At 36.0% G+C, this 19,348-nt stretch overlaps 3 protein-coding genes across 3 annotated transcripts in view; all 3 read right to left on the bottom strand.

Annotated features, from left to right (window-relative positions):
* The window catches only part of LOC115432238 (NACHT and WD repeat domain-containing protein 2), a 43,461-nt gene extending 27,006 nt beyond the window's left edge, over positions 1-16,455 (bottom strand). The window contains exons 1-4 of the mRNA XM_030153122.1: positions 16,257-16,455; positions 16,048-16,136; positions 13,850-13,957; positions 10,980-11,177 (exon numbers count right to left, since the gene is read on the bottom strand). Coding sequence (XP_030008982.1) covers positions 10,980-11,177; positions 13,850-13,957; positions 16,048-16,136; positions 16,257-16,326 — 465 coding nt within the window. The 5' untranslated portion in view covers positions 16,327-16,455. The remainder of the gene's footprint in view (positions 1-10,979; positions 11,178-13,849; positions 13,958-16,047; positions 16,137-16,256) is intronic.
* Positions 314-6,584, bottom strand: LOC115432239 (uncharacterized). The gene is made up of 5 exons (XM_030153124.1): positions 4,486-6,584; positions 4,138-4,331; positions 3,780-3,935; positions 3,475-3,567; positions 314-1,767 (listed from the first exon to the last, which is right to left on the bottom strand). The coding sequence occupies exons 2-5, from the start codon at positions 4,237-4,239 to the stop codon at positions 1,453-1,455; spliced, it is 666 nt and encodes a 221-aa protein (XP_030008984.1). The 5' UTR covers positions 4,240-4,331; positions 4,486-6,584; the 3' UTR covers positions 314-1,452.
* A 2,084-nt stretch (positions 16,456-18,539) lies between the features above and the next one.
* The window catches only part of fchsd2 (FCH and double SH3 domains 2), a 63,276-nt gene continuing 62,467 nt past the window's right edge, over positions 18,540-19,348 (bottom strand). The window contains exon 23 of the mRNA XM_030152539.1: positions 18,540-19,075. The gene's annotated coding sequence lies outside the window, so the exon portion shown is untranslated. The remainder of the gene's footprint in view (positions 19,076-19,348) is intronic.

The following is a 19,348-nucleotide window of genomic DNA, read 5'->3' as shown; positions in this document are numbered from 1 at the left end:
TTTAAGTAAATCTTAACAAACCGTTTTACCTAAATCCTTCATCATACAGTTATGTTGATTTTACTAAAAACACTTATGTTAAATGTAATAAATATGTTTATGTTGATTCTACTAAATACAATTACATTAAATGTAATAAATACAGTTATGGTGAATTTACTAAACACAAACAAGTTATATTTATACTGCAGTATTTCATTGACTGTACTTAATATGACTCCATCTTACTTGCTTTATCAATGTGAGTAGTTCAAATAAATACAAGTTAGTCAATTCACTTTACGTGACTTTATTAAAAACATTTCAGGTCATCAACAGTAAGGCATGTGCCAAACAAACAGGTCCTAAGAAGTAAAGCTTGATGCTAACTGACTTGGGGGAAGAAAAAAAACAAATAAAAAAAAAAAAACCCACTTACCTTGCAACAAACTAAGAAACCAATGTAAACAAAACTATAGTATTCAGTGCTTAGCACTTTACACTTTGAAATAAATTGAGAAAAATAAATTAGAGAAAATAAATTAAAGAGAAAAAAAGAAAAGACAAATTTACAAATGACCAAGCTTCAAAAACAATACTCTTGGTTCCTTTAAAGCGCACTTGTCATGCCCGGGAAAAAAAAAAACTGTCTTTAACATGTAAAAAACTAATTGGAGATAACCTTAACAATTACCCAACAATTAGAGATATTACATAAGAAAACAAAATCTCAAAACTGAGAAATGGCAAATAAGAAACCAATATAAACACAGTATGTAAACAAAACTATACTATTCAGTGTTGTGCTCTTAAAACATTCAATAAAATGAGAAAAAAATTAGATTTTTTTAAAAAAACAAATGTGAAAATGATGATCAAGCTTCAAGAACTGACAATACTCTTGGTTCCTTTAAAGTGCCATAGTCATGCCTGAATAACACTCTTTACCATGTCAAAAACTGTACAAAAACTTTCTTAACAGTTACTAGAATTTGATGTTGCACATCAGATTTAAAAAAATAATAATTCTCAAAACTGAGAAATGGCAAATGTGTGTTATATTTGAAAGATGAACGACCTCTCTGCAGCAACATTCACCACTTGAGGGTTAACAACAAACAGGAAAAAAAAACATATCAAATGTAATAATGCTCAACATAATAAACAGCTGTAAGTACCAGTGACTCCCATCACAGTTTCACCAGTTTTTATGATCAACAGCTTCCAAGTTTATAGCTGCAGTCCACGCACACTTCAAGCAGTCACTTCTGAGCATGGCAAGGTCTTTTTCTGGGGGAGACGCAGGGGACAGAACAAACTCCCTCCTTAGGAAAATACACTTAGGATGGACACTCTTGCATCCCAACGTGGAGAAATCCTGTTGCAGGATAAAGAAGCACTACTCGTGCCAGTACAGTTTTCTTAGTTTTAAATCTAATAGTCACTTCAGTCAGCTGTGTATTGCAGGCAGAATTACTCATGTAATCTGTTTTTGAGGACCTGCACCTTTGTGGAAAGTCTATTGCCATCCAACTCCATTAACACTTTCTGAAGAAATTCAAACGTGTATCTCAGGTCTTTGGGGTAGCTGAGGTTTAAACAGTAGATCAGGCCAAGCAGGACTGCACACCCATTTGCTACATCACCCAGATCTTGCAGCACTTCAACGCCCTCGATTATGATGCCAACATCCTCAGGTGGCTCTGTGGGCTCTGCTCCCTCATGTCGGATAACGTAGATTTCCATGACCTTTTGCTCCATTCCTCTCATTGCACCAGGTTCAACATCCTCAAAATGGGATTAGAATAAAGCATTAATGAAAATGTGTTCAAGAGAAACTGGACTGCCACATTTTATATCAGTATCAATTAATCTAATCTCCTTCTAACCTAATTTTCTCAACTAGAAGCACTCGGAGAGCGCAGACCTCCACCAAGGCTGATCAGTGGCCCCCCCCATGGGCCCCCCCACGCCAAGGAGGTTATGTTTTTGCCAGGGTTTGTTTGTCTGTTTGTTTGTTTGTCTGTCCGTTAGTGTGCAACATAACTCAAAAAGAGATGTTGATGAAATTTTCTGGTCTGCGCCCCCCCCGTGGGCCCCCCCACCCCCGATCACCACCAAAATTTAATCATTTCTTCCTTATCCCATTTCCAACAAACCCTGAAAATTTCATCAAAATCTGTCCATAACTTTTTGAGTTATGTTGCACACTAACGGACAGACAAACAAACAAACCCTGGCAAAAACATAACCTCCTTGGCGGAGGTAATCAATGAACTATTAAACCTTGTGCCTCACTTAAGAGTGTTAGAGTTCTTTAGGGACTGCCATAAAAATATACATTTATTTTCCACTTTCAATGAATAACTTTTATAACATAATTCCTTATATCAAGTAATAACTTTCAGGATTTAAGCCTTTAAATGCCAGTTTGTTTGCATATAACATCTTATTTTTATAATAAAAAAGAAAAACTTTTTTTTTTTTCCGTATACTAAATACTAAGTGATTTTTTTGCAGGGGGGGTATCATGGTCTGGGATGTCAAGATTAACAACAACATTGATTTTGATGAATTACTATTTGTGTAGTGTCAGATTAAAAAAACAAAAACAAAAGCAAAATCTTCCTCTGGGCTCTTTAGGGACAAGAAAGTCTCCCTATTGAAAACCATTAAAAATACATTTTTGATTACCCCTGCCAAATATGACACATATAGTCACAAACACTGACATTCACAGCTCAATAACCCAGCATAACAAAGTAAATGTACACCACATTTTAAGTTTTATATATTATATTCAACTGAGTTTGATTGACTACCTGCATGAGAGAGCGAGAGAGAGACAGAAAGAGTAAAAGAGAGACAGACAGAGAGACAGAGAGAGACAGACAAAGAGACAGCAAGAGACAGAGAGAGAGAGAGACAGTGAGATGGAGACATCCAGGTCATTTTGGATGCACATGCAACCACATTTTTCATCAGTCTGCTGAGCTTCATGATACAGAAAGAGAAAGACTGGGAAACACTGCATTGTATTGTCCCAAAGGTAAACTACAGCTAAATTATGTTAACTGGTGAAAAACTGTAATTTTGAAGCCCTGGCTCTAAAATTACAACCAAGAACAGAGGAATGTACGAAAGAGTCAGTTTTCTTACGGGTTCAAAAAATGTAGTTAAAATGAGTTTTAATCGGGACATTTTCATCCTTAACAGCTTTAAAGGACCGATTTTGTCTATAGAGTATATTATGGACTTGTTATGAGTGATTGGTTGAAATTAAAAATATATATGTTTAAAGGAATATCATAAGAGAATTTGATGCCATATGCATGAACACAGCTCAAACGATCAAGAAATAAAAGCCATAAATGTCCTTAATAAGGCACAAAAGGGTTAACTGTCACATAACAGTAAAGGATACCATAACAATTTTGTCAACTCAGACAAAAGGTATTTGTTGGGTTATGGTTCATATTTTATGTTGCAACTTACCTCATACTCCTTTATGAAGCTTTCAGGATTTTCATTGAGGTACACACAAAATGCTTTGAGGACACATTCTCGTCGTGTTTCAACAGTAGGACTCTGTTGGGGGTAAACAAACCTTCACGATCTACACATAATAATAAAAAATATACCATGTTCCCAGAACCCATACAAGAACAAGTACACTACCTAAAAAGACTCAGGGAACCAAACAGAGATTTATAGTGAAATGCACAAATGACAGATAGAGTGATAAAGATGGCAACACATAGACAAGTGCCCAAACTACTTCATTTAATAGAAAACCCTACATTGTCCATGGCTGCCATGATCATGCTTATTTTGTGTCCTGCTGCTCCACCCTTCTTTCTAAACACCTTCATCAGCTGGTTCGAGTAATGATCCAGATTGGACATGAATGTGGACAGCAGGGAAACAGAGGTGATGCGGGTGAATTCTGCATTTACCTGAAACACAAAGAGTGGTGCAAAATCAAATTTCCAGCTGAAAAGTGGTGTTATACACAATACTTCAGGTAGTGCAAAAACAGGAATCAATTATTTTTATTTATAGGGGTTAGCAAATCAAGACTTTCAAATTAAATTATTCACTGCTACATGTATGAACATATAACATGCACAAAATACACAGCAAAAACCATTACATTACCTCGCTCTGAGAAAACAGAGCTGGCCATCTGTCTCGGAACTCTGCGATGAAGGGCATGTCTTGAATGATTTCCTGTCTCCTATAGGCAAAAGTTTTTTCCATTTTAGTCTTGATCTGTGGTTGGTTCTTTTTCTTCTTTTCTTCTTCTTCTAGATAGAGTTTCAGGACACCATTTGCATCTCCACATTTACAACCTAAAGAAAGAGATAAGAGTAAATATTCAACATTGATTGCTAGCTCTAAATTATAGCTATTGTTGCATTGGTATATTTCTGAAGCAATTTGTGTGTCCTAAATTATTTATAGCAATGAATAACAAACTTATTTAGTTAAGTGAAAGACACTCACCACTACTGTTGATCTGCTGGCCTTGCACCCTTCAACTAAGCCACTCCCAAAGACAACTCCTAGTTGATCACACAATGCCAAAAACAGTATTCCTAAAATGTAAAATCAGAATATCAATCAGATTTACCTAGCACTTTTCATGCAATAAAATGGAGCACTAAGTGCTTTACATAATAAAGGCAAGCAAAAACAAAGCAAAAGTAACTAGCAATTAAATTTACATGCTATATAAATGTAACTGAGTACAAAGTACTATATCTGCCTCTAGTGGAGGACAAGCACAAGTTTTTTTTTTTTTTTTAAAGTTTCATGACATGGAAACATTCAAGTGAATTAACATTACAAGTATCTCAAATAACCACTTAAACACAGTACTTGAGTAAATGTACTTCGCATTCCATCACTGGACAAGCCTGGCTGCAAGGAGTCTCCAAAACTTGAGGTGTCCGCTTAGCTCTAGCCATGCGGGTTAAATTAACATCACCAAATAGACAAATCAAGTAATAAATCATTATTTACAGACTATTAAAAACTCTGACAGATAAAGCATGACATTTCACCTCTTTGGTGATAGATTCTAATACTTTAAAGACAAACAAGGGTACTTATTTAACCTCCTGAGACCCTAATATTTTGGGCCATGCATTTTTGATTTAACCAAGTGTAGTTAATTGGGATTAGTTGGACCTAATGAATATAAAAACTAAGCATTTTTTTGAATACTAAATAGCCATAAGTAGTGATATGAACAGCAATAAGTAATAGTAGAACACGGCCATGCGCTCGCCGTGGGTTTCAGCACACAGCTCCTGGAGAGTCGTGGACTAGCAAGCACAATATGCAGAGTTTTCAAAACTAACAGGGTGACCTCACCATGCTCTCAAGCTGGAAGCTTTCATTTGCATCAAAGAAGATGTATTTGTCCCATGCTAAGTAGCATGACCCTTGCCAGTGCTCAGTGAGCTTCAGCACTATTAAATTAAATTCAATTTTATGTATATAGTGCCAATTCACAACATATGTCATCTCATAGCACTTCATATACTAAGGTGAAGACCGTATGCACTGTCCTTGCTATTACAAAAGCTTCTTTCAATACAACCGCAAAGTTGTCATATAATTCAGGTCTAACTGTTGGTCACTGAAAAAGTCCACGATTCATACTGATGTCCACAAAGTTTATTCCTCACAGAAGGAATAGTACTTGGTGGTACACCATTAACAAACTATAAACACAAACATGGCAATATCACATTTGAATTTTGAAACTGCAATAAACAAATACCTTTGTCTCACTTCTTTCTAAACAAAGTATTCTCTGACAACTTCTTAAAATTAATAATTACCGTGTTCGCCTGGATGACCAAAAGAAAACAAATAAAAACAGGCCGGATGTAAAATTGGCCGCTTAACCCGCCCGATCTCTCTGTCTCTCTCTCCCACCCTGCACCTTCCGTCCATACCATCACATGACATACAACTTTATCGACAAACACAAACAAATCAAACAAAAACTAGACTAAAAATAATTATTTTTACTAGGACAAAATGACCAAAGGTATAATTGAACAAATATCCCAACACTGCTTTCCAAAATAAGTGACTGCAAAAATTACAAACTTTCTGTGTTGTCATGGCAACCTAAAGACTCTAAAGACACACAAAACCTGCTTTTTCTCCACGTTTCCCTCCGTGCAGACGGCCGCTCGTTAGCGCACAACGGTCAAAGTTAAACAAATTTGAACTCTGACCGCGGCTAGTGTGTGGTCCCAACGATCTCAACAACCTGCGCTAGCTTGTCCTTTGCTGCTAGGCACAAGCAATACACATGAATGGGTTTCAGAGAGCGGCGGCGCCGGTGCCGCATCCTGTGTTAAAGCCGCTTAATTTGAACAGAAAGAAATATTACGGCGCAGGGAAGACAAAATACAGTGTCTCCTCATGTGGAGCAGGGTCTCAGGAGGTTAATTTCAATCATTTAACAGTGCGAGTTAAGCTAGCGATTCACAGCTTTTTTTTTTTTTTTTTTTTTTTTACAATGACCGATGGTAAAAAGTCAAAAATACTTGTACTGCATACTCTTGTATGCAGTACAGAGCATTTTGTTTAATATTGTTTAACAATTTGTGTACTTACCACAAAATCGAAGGCTGGCAAAGGATTGAAAAGACAGTTCGGTCTGATCAGGGCCACATGGATCCTAAAAGTGGCGGTTCTTTCTCGGCCGGACTGCGCATGTGCAAGAAAGTACGGAAACCGCGTTGGGACAGTCTCGTGCGTTTTAAATAGCATGATTAAGTAATTACAATTCAACACAATTATGTAGTTCCAAAATCCTTTACTATTAAGTTAATGTAATGAATCTCTCTTGTTTTAACTACCAAACATGCTACTATTTAGTAGTTTTTACTAAAAACAATTATGTAATACAAACAACAGCCATGTTTCATTTCTTAGAGTGTACCTGCAGTCCTGTGCCCTCTGCATGTGTAGTTCAGATGACCATAACTCTTTCATTATTTGTCCGATCGGAAAAATTCCAACAGTTTCTGAAACCTGAGACACTGTGCTTTATGGACATTCTCGGGTCAATGCGAAAATTTCACGGGCACCCGTCCTAGAAGACGCAAAATAAGCCATTCGGTGACTGGGGACGCACACAGCAGAGCGGATTCACGGAGCGGAGAACCGGAGCGACAACGGAGTGGAGAACGGATTAGATCTACTTTTGGAAAATGTAGGCAAGACGGATATCCCAAGTTCCATGACCCCCCTGGAGGTTTACGGATGGATTTGTGACCGAAGGAGCGACTGATGGAGCAACATCTGAAGAAGAAAGGTAAAGTTCACCCAGTTCCATTTAGTGGACTGTCTACATGACTGAAGCACTGTCTGGTTTTTTCCATGGAGTTTTTATTGTTTCACTTTAGTATATGTGTAAATTGACGCTTATACTGCATGGTGGTTTTATAGAATAAAGTACGACCCATGTAGAATATGTGTTAGTTTGTAGTATGTTGGACTTTCTATGCGTAAAAGTGAGCATGACGCTCTACAAAGTAAGAGCGCATACACTGATGTTCGGTGACTTTTTTTCTTCAATAGTACAATTTGACCTTGTTTTGTTTGTCTAATACATTGTTCTGTGTGTGTTATTTTTCCATGTGTCCACCGGAAGTTACATTCAAGGATGAAGAGGGAGAAGCCACGGTGATGCGCAAAGGCTCTGGTGATGAGAGCAGAGACTGAAGACTGTCCACACACAGATGAAGGACGGAGGAAGAGCCTGATGATGAGTTCAAAGACCACAGACATTCAACACATCCATAGGAGGACTGACTTTTGGTGTGAACAGACTATTTTCCATGTGCAAACTGTGCCCTAGGAGCACTGGCTGGATCAGAGCTGTGAACTGACAGAACTGTTTCTGCAGAACCTCGAACATGAAGGCACTCTGCAGACATAGAACAGACAAATGCCCTGAGTGTGGGGGGTAAAACACCTGTAGAGTTTGCATTTTTACCCTGTTTTTGCACAATAAAAGGAAAATACTCACACAGTTTGTTTTAAATACTTTTTATACTTTCAAAGTTCATATTTAACTTTCAAATATTGTATTCATGTGTAATTTCAGTGTTTTTCTGTTACAACTAAAAAAAAAAAAAAAAAAATTCCATTTTAGTGTTTTTCGTCATTTTAAACTGTTATTACAGTATTAAAACAAACAGTGACTGCGATATTGAACGTTCGAAGTGATCTGCAAAAATTGACAAAACGACTCAAAGCGTATTTTCCGACCTTTTTATGATCAAAATAAGAAAACCAGTCCAGGTGGAGCATTTTAGGCTCAGGAGTATAAAGGATTTTTATACAATGCGCACATCCTCCTGTCTCATGCGCAGATCATTCACACTTCGCGCACATCCACCTGGATCCATGAAGCTGCACACAGACGTGAAGCTGGGCGAATAGGAATTTCATTCAGAAACCGTTGGAATTTTTCCGATCGGACAAATAATGAAAGAGTTAAATGGTCATACTACTGTACACAGGACAGGCAGTTCAGGGTCCGACCTGGCACTGTCGGACCCGAACTGGACTACAACGTATTACGGACCTCAATCAAGAGAGAGCATATATGACTGCGTTATGACGCAAAACTATTGCGTTATATCGCAATAGTTTTTGCGTTATAACGCAATAATTTTTATTTTTTGCATGACCCCTCCCGGGCTCCGTATAATTACACTGGGTTATAAAAACAAATGTTTTTTGCTAGTTGTCTATGTTTTTTCAACTGAATTAGGACCATTTTGCACCGCTAAATCCAAAAATGACATCTGTTTTTCTCAATCAGGTCAGGTTTTTTTGCTAATTTGATTTTGAAAAATTTGATCTTCTCACAAAATTGATTACATTTGTGTGACTTTATCAGTTGATTTTTTTTATATAGTTCTCACCCAAAACAGGTTCTAAGAGAAAAAAAATCATTTTCTAACAGGATTCCTGTTAGGTACAATGGTGTATTCACCGCAGATGTAGCAGAATAGGTCAGGCTTATTTTTGCAAGATCTTCTAGTTGAAGCCATTTCATTCACCTGTAATATTAAAAAAAAACATTCATCATAAATTGGCAAAAGTAAAATCTTCAGAACTCGTTTATTGCAAGAAATGTGAAAGAATTTTGTATCATATGATGTGAAAATGCCCATAAATGTAAGCAAAAACGTTAAAAAGCCAATATGTAGCATAGTTCAGAAAGTTGACCTGATTGAGCAAAATTAATGTGATTTTTGGATTCAGCACACCAAAATTATCCTAAATCAGTTCAAAAAACTTAAACAATAAATTTGTTGTTGACCAGTGTTATTATCATGTAAGTTGACAGTTAACTGTTACCATGGTAACACCGCCAGGAATGCACTTTGTTTCTAATTTTTAGACACATTTTGGTTATGCAATGTAAATACTGTCACATGAGTTTATTCTAATTTGGTTTAGGCCTATTTTGTTCTGTTTTGTTCATTGTTCTGTGGCTTGAAGTTAAAGGACAGGAGTGAGTATTTAAAAGTTATTATGTTCAGTTATTTGAAGATGAGAATTGGGGGTGGGATTAGATAAATTTTTTGTCTTCCCACTCCTTTTCGAGTATAAATGAATGATTTTTTTTTTTTTTTTTTTTTTTAAATTTTGAATTTGCATGTATTCTACGAATGCTTGAAATAAACAAATGAATGAATGAAGTTTAAAGTAAATTGAAACAAAATTGATGCTTCTAATAGACATTTGAAATTTCACCTATAATAAGTAAATGGGGAAAAAAAGATTTAAAAAAAAAAAAAATCATTTAAAAAAAAAAAATGAACTTTGACCTACTTTTCCCAAAAATCACATCTATTTTGGGTCACTGGCAATCTATAACCCCAATTTAATATGAATTGAAGCAATAGTTTTGCTGCTGCCTCTCCTTTGGGGGGCGGGGTAATAACACTGGTCTACAATTTTTTTTAGAAATGATTTGCTTCAGACATTAAATGTGCTAAATGTTACGTATTTTAATAAGATTAATTGGAAAATAAATGACAAAAGTGCCAGTTTGCTCATGTTTTCAAGGTATATGATAAAGTGTTATTGCACATATATATTGGTTTATGTACATTTATATAATAGTGAGGAAGAAAATTTGTGATTTGGGAATGCAGACGGCACCCTTTTTGTTTGAGAGCACAGAAGACAACCTTTTGTTTCATGTTCCCTGCCGAGCTAACCTCTTTAGCATTAACCAGTGATGTTTTGATTATATGTTAAGATGCCTCCACCAGGTCTGAGAGACCTACCCTCCCTTCCCTTGGTGTGAACCCCTCCTTCCTGGAGTGCGACCCCCCTCCCCTTTCCCCTGAATGTAAATTGTCTTGTCTCTTTCCTAAAGTACAACCCCCTTTTTCTTTATTACTTTGTTTGTCTTTTGTTTTCTATTGACTGCTGTGAAGTAACTGTATAAATACCATCTGAAAACATAGATTCGGGGTCAGACTACTGAAACAGACTCTGTCTGCATCGGTACTCTCACCGTGCTCCGGAACACTAAATAAAGCTACACTCATCGCAGCAAACTTTGAACCACGTTTTGTGATTTTTCTTCAACAATAGTTTTATAAATCTTCCACTAAATAGAACCTGTAAAGTGAATGTATTCTAATGTGCAGACAGTGTTTTGAAGTAGATCTTGTAGCTCTGAGACAAATATTCCTTTTGAGTCAAACCCATTCTCTCGTTAATTCTTGAATTTCACATTTTGACCCAAGGCTGTATCCTGGAAAGTTCAGCCAACCAGCATTTTTGACTTGATTTTTCTTTATCAGTGACTCTTATGTGGTAAAATTTCATTACTTTTATTCTGGAAGCATTTTCCTTGTAGACCAGTGTAAGCAAATCTACATGAATATGTGAAATTCAGTGGAAAACTCTTCCTGTTCAGAGGTTTGGGGGGTTACCTGACGAACTCCAGCCTGCTCATGTGGAGGCCTGAGGCAGTAGGATGGAGGGATGGTGTTCTCGTCCCTCCCGTAGACTCTCTCCAGCTCCAGGGTGCTGAGGCCGGCCCGCTGGCTCTCCTGCAGGAGCAGCTGGAACTCTGACACCTCCACCTGGGATGGCAGACTGAATGCACCATACTGATGTCCCACCAGGGCCTGCAGCACCACCATGTGGACACAGAAGGTACAACAAGACGTGTCTGACACTCAGCACATCTAAAGCAAGGGTGTCAAACTCATTTTAGTTCAGTTCCACATTCAGCTAAATTTGATCTGCAGTGGGCTGAACCAGTAAAATAATAACATAATAATATATAAATAATGTCAACCCCAAACTTTTCTCTATTTAGAGTGAAAAAAGTACATTTACATTTTGAAAAGGTTTACATCTATGAACTATCCTTTCAAAAGATGTGAATAACATGAACAAACTGAAAAAATAAGAGTAATTTTAACAATATTCTGCCTCAGTTTATCATTTATACATGTACATTGTAACTTACAGATCACAGTGGATCTACAAATACACACAATATTTAGTAACAGGCAGAATATTGTCAAAATTGTACTTACTTCTCTTAAGACATTTCAGGTTATTCACTTTTTTTTTTTTTTTTTTTTACGAAATTATACTTTGTTTTAGTGTAAATACATGACAATGTTTACATTTACAAAGAGAAAAATTTGGAGTTGTCATTATTTATATGTTGATAGTATTTTACTGGTCTTGCCCGGTTGAGATTAAATTGTTCTGAATGTGGAACCTGAACTAAAAGGACTGTTAATATCTTAGTGTAATTTTTGCATTTCACAAACTGGACCCTTTGGTGGGCCGGATTTGGCCCCCGGGCCGCATGTTTGACACCTGTTATCTAAAGAATGCCCCAGTAATTTTAATATAAGCAAATACATTCTGCATTTTTGTCCAAACTACTCAGTAAATTATATGTTATTGTTATAGGAAATACAGAACATTTGAACCTTTTAACCTACAACCTACTTTTCATAATTTTTTTAGTTTTTCATCCGATTTACATTTATACTCAACTAGACATAGCGACAATCTTCATTTACCCTTCTGGCATCTGGTCATCAATTTAATATTTTATTTAGAGGTCCTAAATTGTGGAACAATCTAGACATGTCTCCAAAGTCTATATTGTCATTTACATCTTTCAAAAACTCACTGAAAAAACATCTCCTGTTCTGACTTTTTCAGTGTTTTCTATATTGTTATTTGTTGTTTAATTATTGTTTTCTTATGTTTGTACATTCTATTTTTTATTTATAGTAGATGATGGGAGTGGAACTCTGTACAAGCCCTTTAAGCTTCGTTCCCTCCCTGCACTGTTTTTGTTGTGCTAAATAAATAAATACAATACAAATACAATACAATACAAAGACCAAACAGTGACTGGTGACCAAAACCATCGACTGAGCTAAACTGTTTAATACCTGTTGATCCATTAATCCTATCAATACATGTAAATAATTAGTGTAAATACAGTTTGCCATCTTTTCATCATCATCAGATATGACCCATTTGGATGTTCAGAGGCTCCGTAGTGAATGAGGAAACACCGTCATCTTCTACAGCATTGATTCTTCAGTAAAATCCATGAAGTTGGATCAATGACAGTGGATGGGGACACTTGGTTTATGTTCAGTTAAGGATATATTTGCTCAAAAAGTAACATTTTCTTCAGTTTTCTCTGTTTCTGATATAATAACCCTTAACTTTAATTGGAACTTTTATGAACATCTATATGATCAGTGAATTAAATACAGGAAAATACCAGATTTTCAGTAAAAAAAACAAAACAAAAACAAAACAAAACACAAAATAAAGAAGATTATATTACAATAAATGGTGTTAAATCACTTAAGAAAGGTTAAACACTGACAAAAATTCCTTTGGGAACTGACACAAAAGCAGCACTGGGTCTTTATATGTTTATGGCTCATGTTATTTTCCACTTATTTTCCCAGATTGAATTTATCGACCTTGTAGATGTTCATAAAAGCTCAGAGTAGCTTCAAAGGTTATTATATCACAACAGGGAGACAGAAGAAAATGGGAGTTTTTCAGCAAAAAAAATATCCTGAACATAAAAGCAAGAGTCTACAACCACTGTCATTTGTCAAACGACATGAATTTTTATTGTTGAATTAATGATGTCGAAGATGACGATGTTTCCACTCTGAAAGTCCACGAGTCAAATCTGATACTGCTGAAAACTGAAAAACGACATTTTACCTGAAATACTGAAATGTATCCATAGGATCAGTGGTTCTAAAGGTAGAATAGAATAGAATAGAATAGAATAGAATAGAATAGAATAGAATAGAACAGAAGAATAGAATAGAATAGAATAGAAGAGAAGAGAAGAGAAGAGAAGAGAAGAGAAGAGAAGAGAAGAGAAGAGAAGAGAAGAGAAGAGAAGAGAAGAGAAGAGAAGAATAGAATAGAACTGAATAGAAGAGAAGAGAATAGAACAGAACAGAAGAATAGAATAGAATAGAATAGAATAGAATAGAATAGAATAGAATAGAATAGAATAGAATAGAATAGAATGTCTTTATTGTCATGGTACAGGTACAACAAAATTGAAAGTGCAATCCTCTGTAGGTGCCATAAAAGTATAAATAATATATAAAAGAGTATAAAAACAAAAAAGTATAAAAGAAAAACCCTGTTAACCCTTATTCAATATTTCTGCTAAAATATACGTTTCAAGATTAGCAGATTCTTTTGGTCCTTGGCGTCTGTTTAGGTCAGTTTAGGAGAGTTAAACATCATCAAAAGTTGTGGCTGGTGTTCAGTGTACCAGTAAAAATGGTCCGGCTGAAGTGTCTCTGCATTCTTGGATCAGTTTGTGTCTGGTGGTTTCATCTGGCCATCTCCCAGGATCACTGCATTCATACGGGTCTATCACCTGCACAAACACACACGACGTAAATATGACTGGAAGGAAATATGACAGCTCGTGAAAAGCACACGGACAGTAAGTGACGTATCCTGTGCTTCTATCTTTGTGATTACACATCCTGCTGAATAGGGGAACGAGCCTGGGGTTGTTGAACGCACACACACACACACACACACACACACACACACACACACACACACACACAAACAAACAGAGTCGCGTTACAGCTGCTCTTCTTTTTTGTCAAATCTAATTAAGCAAAGTGACTAATATTCACTGCAGTTTTACAGCAATGGCCCAAGGGCGGCAGTGAAAGGAACACACAGATGGACACTTGGAAATACTGCTGGACTTGTGTTTCACTGCTGTTTCGCAGGTGGCAACCATAGATGCATATTTACAATCTGAGTAATTATTTACCAAGTGAAAAAATATGTAAAAAAAACAAAAAACAAAAAAAAAAAACCTAGATTTTCCCCAAATAAAATCCATTTTGAGATCATTATCACTGAGCAGGTATTTACAGAAGAGAATTAGGGCCACTGGAAAAAAAAAAGTCCAATCTATTTTTTTTTTTTTTTTTTTTTTTTTACCTTTTTATTGTGATCACTTTGCTCTGTGTGTTTGTGTGTTTGTTTGTTTGTTAGCAAGATAACTCAAAAAGTTATGGATGGATTTTCATGAAAATTTCAGGAAATGTTGATACTGGCACAAGGAAGAAATGATAAAATTTTGGTGGTGATTGGGGGGGGGGGGGTTGTCTATCTTGGCGGAGGTCTGCGCTCTCCGAGTGCTTTTCTTGTTGTTATTATTATTATTATTATTATGAGAAAAAAGTCAGAATTCTGGCTAACAAAATAACAAAATACATTGGACCTTAATTTTTTTTCTTTTACATTTTTTATTGCTATGTAGAAAATCAAGGTCAGTGAAGTTACCATATTTGGTTCTGTACCCATAAGTGTTTAGTTTAGTTTAGTTTAGTTTAGCTTAGCTTAGTTTAGTTTACATTAGTTTAGTTTAGTTTAGTTTAGTTTAGATTAGATTAGTTTAGTTTAGTTTAGTTTAGTTTAGTTTAGTTTAGATTAGATTAGTTTAGTTTAGTTTAGTTTAGATTAGTTTAGTTTAATTTAGATTAGTTAAGTTTAATTTAGATTAGTTTAGTTTAATTTAGATTAGTTTAGCTTAGTTTAGTTCAGTTTACATTAGTTTAGTTTAGTTTAGTTTAGATTAGTTTAGTTTAGTTTAGCTTAGTTTAGTTTAGTTTAATTTAGATTAGTTTAGTTTAATTTAGATTAGTTTAGTTTAGTTTAATTTAGATTAGTTTAGTTTAGTTTAGATTAGTTTAGTTTAGTTTAGTTTAACTTTGAATTAAAAAAACCAAACAAACAATAAAAGTAAGAAATCAATTACATATGCACCCATCAACACTCATTAATCACAGAAAAGTAACAAAATACAATAAATTGAACATAAATGTACATATGTATTGACTCATAACACAGTTTGAGAAGGGACAGAAAAAAGCAAAGCTTATCTAGTCCTGCCCCTTCCTTACTTTCAGTTTCCAGTTCCTAACCAAATACATTGCCTTCCTCAGCTATCACGTTAAAATACAATAAATAATTAGTCAAAGCATGTAAATAAACATATGTATATGCAAGAAGTATATATAAAACACAAGAAAAACATGAAAGGAACATGTATTTTAGAACATTAGACCAACATTAGTGCTGATCCAGACCCCTGTCCACATCCACATTATCCCTTTGAACATCATTCCTTACATTAGTACCATTACTTCATGGTACCTAACAAAGCAGGTCCACTCACTGTTCATGCAGAGGTGGACCTTACAGACCCTGTAGACCACACTGGACCTGAGATTGTTGACTCACTGTCCTCACTGGAACTGTGGCACTGTCTTGTAATGTGTGTGGAAATGACCAAAAATAGTCACTTGCCCAATAAAGGGTTAAAAGTACAGTACTTAATGCAGCAGCAGATAAAGTCCAGTCTGTATATTCAGTCAGGTTGTGTTTCCACAGTAACAGGACACAGCATGAACCATTTAAAGAAGTGAAGTGTGCACTTACCTGAACATCCAGTCCCAGTGTGTGTCTGCAGTGTTCCCTGAATCTGGGAAACACACTCTCCCTCAGAGCTCTGCGCTCCACTGCACTGTCTGTGCACAGCATCAAAACAAACAACGTAAACAAGCAGTTTATAATGCACTACTAAATTAAATATACACGACAAATGCTACATTCTTTATATTAATCAGCGTCATTAATCTTCCACTTACCCTCTGGGTTGGAACACAGATAAAGTTTCACACAAGATGAGACGCAGCTGAAATCTGAAGACCGGTCCATTTGTTTTTGTGACAGAAACACTCACTGAAGTGCTGTTAAAAACATAATAGTGTACATTTGTAACATCTTTAATGCCCTAAATAAAAAGTTCAGCCCAAACAGAAGTGCTGCTTCACTCTGCTGCTGTTCCTCCTTTTACCTCCTCTTTCACTCAGGAAACTCTGGCCTCGGGTGGGTAAACAATGTGTAATCATAATCACACCCACTGGAAGCACCACACACAGACACACACATGCACTGACACTAACACATGAGGACTTGTCTATACAGTAAATGTGGCGTAATATTTAACCTGTTTAACCCTGACCATATTTTCAGGGGAAAAACGCCTAAAAAGACATACCTAAAGTAAATGAAGAATAATAAGGTTCATATGGATGTTCTTCTATGGACATTTACAGACCTCACAGAACCTATTCCCATTGTCTCAAATATTGTATCTATTACTATGCCTGAGTAAACTGTAACAAACTAAAAGACAAATTACAATTTTTTATCCTCGCCTGTTTTTTTTCGGCTGGATTGACTATGATATGCATAAATTAATTGTTCACGTCGGAGATTTTTAATAGCGTATATTTCACCCCACAAAGATTAAAAATCATGTTTGAACATTAAAGTTTGCACTAAAATACACTTTTGATGTACTTTTATTAACATTAGGGTCTAAACTTTGAGCAAAAGTTGAAAAAAAACATCCATTGTCCTGATTTATTATATTTTTATAGTAGATGAATATTAATATAATTTTTTCAGCCCGCAGGCTAAAGAGGTTTTTAATGGATGTCAAACATACGGCCCAAATTTAACCTCAAACAGGATGTAGCAGATAAATAATAGTATAATAAACAAGTGGGGCCAGGCACAACAAGCCCCGCCCCTTACACATATTTCACCCATTATAAGAAAATAGGAAGATTTTACAAATTCATGAAAAATGTGAACTTAGACCTACTTTTCCCAAAATGTAATCACATCTATTCTGGGTCACTGGCGATCTATAAACCCAATTTGGCATGAATTCAGCCAACAGTTTTGCTGCTAGAGTGTTAACAAGCAAACAAACAAACAAGCAAATAAACCAAACCAAATATAATACCCCTTGCCTCCCCTTCGGAGGGGCGGGGTAATTAAGAAAAAATTAGTGCAATTTTAATAACATTATGCCTCAGCTCATCATTTCCGCATGTGCATTCCAACTCACAGATAACAGTGGATCTACAAATGCACAGAACATTTAGTAACAGGCATCTGGAAGTGAAAAATACAGCATTTAACTTCATGATCAAAACAAGTGGTCAAGACTCACTGACATTCTTGACTGTTAATGTCTTCGGTTTGCATTGAACTCTTTGGAGGGCCGCTTTTAGTCCACAGGCCATATGTTTGACACCTCTGTTACACATGACTGAAGGCGCACACACACACACACACACACACACACACACACACACACACACACACACACACACACACACCATAAGGAAGAAAAAGCAACTAATCAACTTTTTTCCAGATTTTTTTATTAACATTTGTACACAATAAATACAAACTTTGTTTTTGTACAGCCAATAATATGCAGAAAGACTTTTGCACCTGTTCTCATCATCATCATAATCATCATCATCATTATCATCACCATGGCAACAGTCTGTAGAGAGAGAAGGCCAGTTCTTCCACACCATTGTTAATAATAGCAGCCGTGCAGCTGCTCCAAATCAAATGATGAAAAGTAGAAAATCCTTTAATACATGAAAACCAAAAACAGGCTAATCCCAAATAATTTAACACTGTATGGGACCAAAGGGACTGTTGAACAACTGGTAACTGGCAAGTGGCGACAAAAAGTCCCATATTTCAGATGTGATTTCTGGATTATTTCTAATGAATGGGAAGTTCTGTGGGAAGCTGCTGTAAACCATAAACTTCAAAACAAGTTTGAAAACCGCTATATATAAGATCTCAGAGAGATCAAGGAGAGGCTGCTGTGCAAGTCGCCTTGACCGTGTTTGACCAAGTCAACGCAAGGTCGCAGATCAGCAGAGGGACAGAGGTTCAGATCGGAAACTGTAACTTATTTCAGCACAAAATGATGTTTCAACAAGCTGATGCAGTTTTTTTTTAGCACAGGGAGACTCAACTCACGGCCTGCAGGGCTATGTTACAATTCACAATGAAAAGAAACAGATTCACACTAAGATTTATTTTGTTTTCTTAAATGCATTTGTAACTAAAATGCAAATATTACAAGCGGCAACATATCAACTTATCTGTTTAGTGTTAATCCTTGTACAAAGTTGGTAGTGAATGTAAAAACCAGTGATTTCAAAAAAAGATCAGCAACGTTTCTGTTGATTTTCTCTTCTAATGTTCAGAAACTTGTGTCTAGCCCCCTGGCATTCTGCAAAAAATTCACCCAAGGAAAAGCAAGTTGAGCCTCCATGTTCTAGCATTTTCATATCGTATTGCATCATCTCTCCCAGGACATTGTGGGTCTTTCTTTCTCTATCACGAAGCCTCGATCTGCCCCAATTCCACACTACACATGGCATGGATACACTTTAGCAGGCAGCATACAAGGACCTGCAGGTGTACACTTACAAGAATTTTACTGCGACAACTTGGTAACACTAATTATAATACGTAATAAGAAAGTAACATGTCTTAATGACGTGTCTTTTGCCAGGCTTTTCTCACTGTGGTTTGTTTTGAAGCTGCCCCTTTGTCTCAGATGTGCTGCGTTTAGCGACTAAATCAGGGGTGTCAAACATGCAGCCCGCCGAAGGGTCCAGTTCGGCCCCTGAGATGTTTTTGCCAAGTGCAAAAATTCCACAGTCTTGAATTGAATTAAGCAAAAAAATTTAGCTTGAATTAAGGAAAAAATCTTGAATTAAGCCAAAAAAAAAATTAAACTAATTTTTTAAAAAATCATCAATTAAGCCCAAAAAAATCTCAAATTTAGCAAAAAATCTTGAATTAAACCGAAAAAAAACTTCAATCAAATAAAAAAATCTTGAATTAA

Source organism: Sphaeramia orbicularis, chromosome 13 (assembly GCF_902148855.1).
Source record: "Sphaeramia orbicularis chromosome 13, fSphaOr1.1, whole genome shotgun sequence".
In the NCBI taxonomy this organism is placed as follows: Eukaryota; Metazoa; Chordata; class Actinopteri; order Kurtiformes; family Apogonidae; genus Sphaeramia; species Sphaeramia orbicularis.
This window is presented reverse-complemented; position numbering and strand designations above follow the sequence as displayed.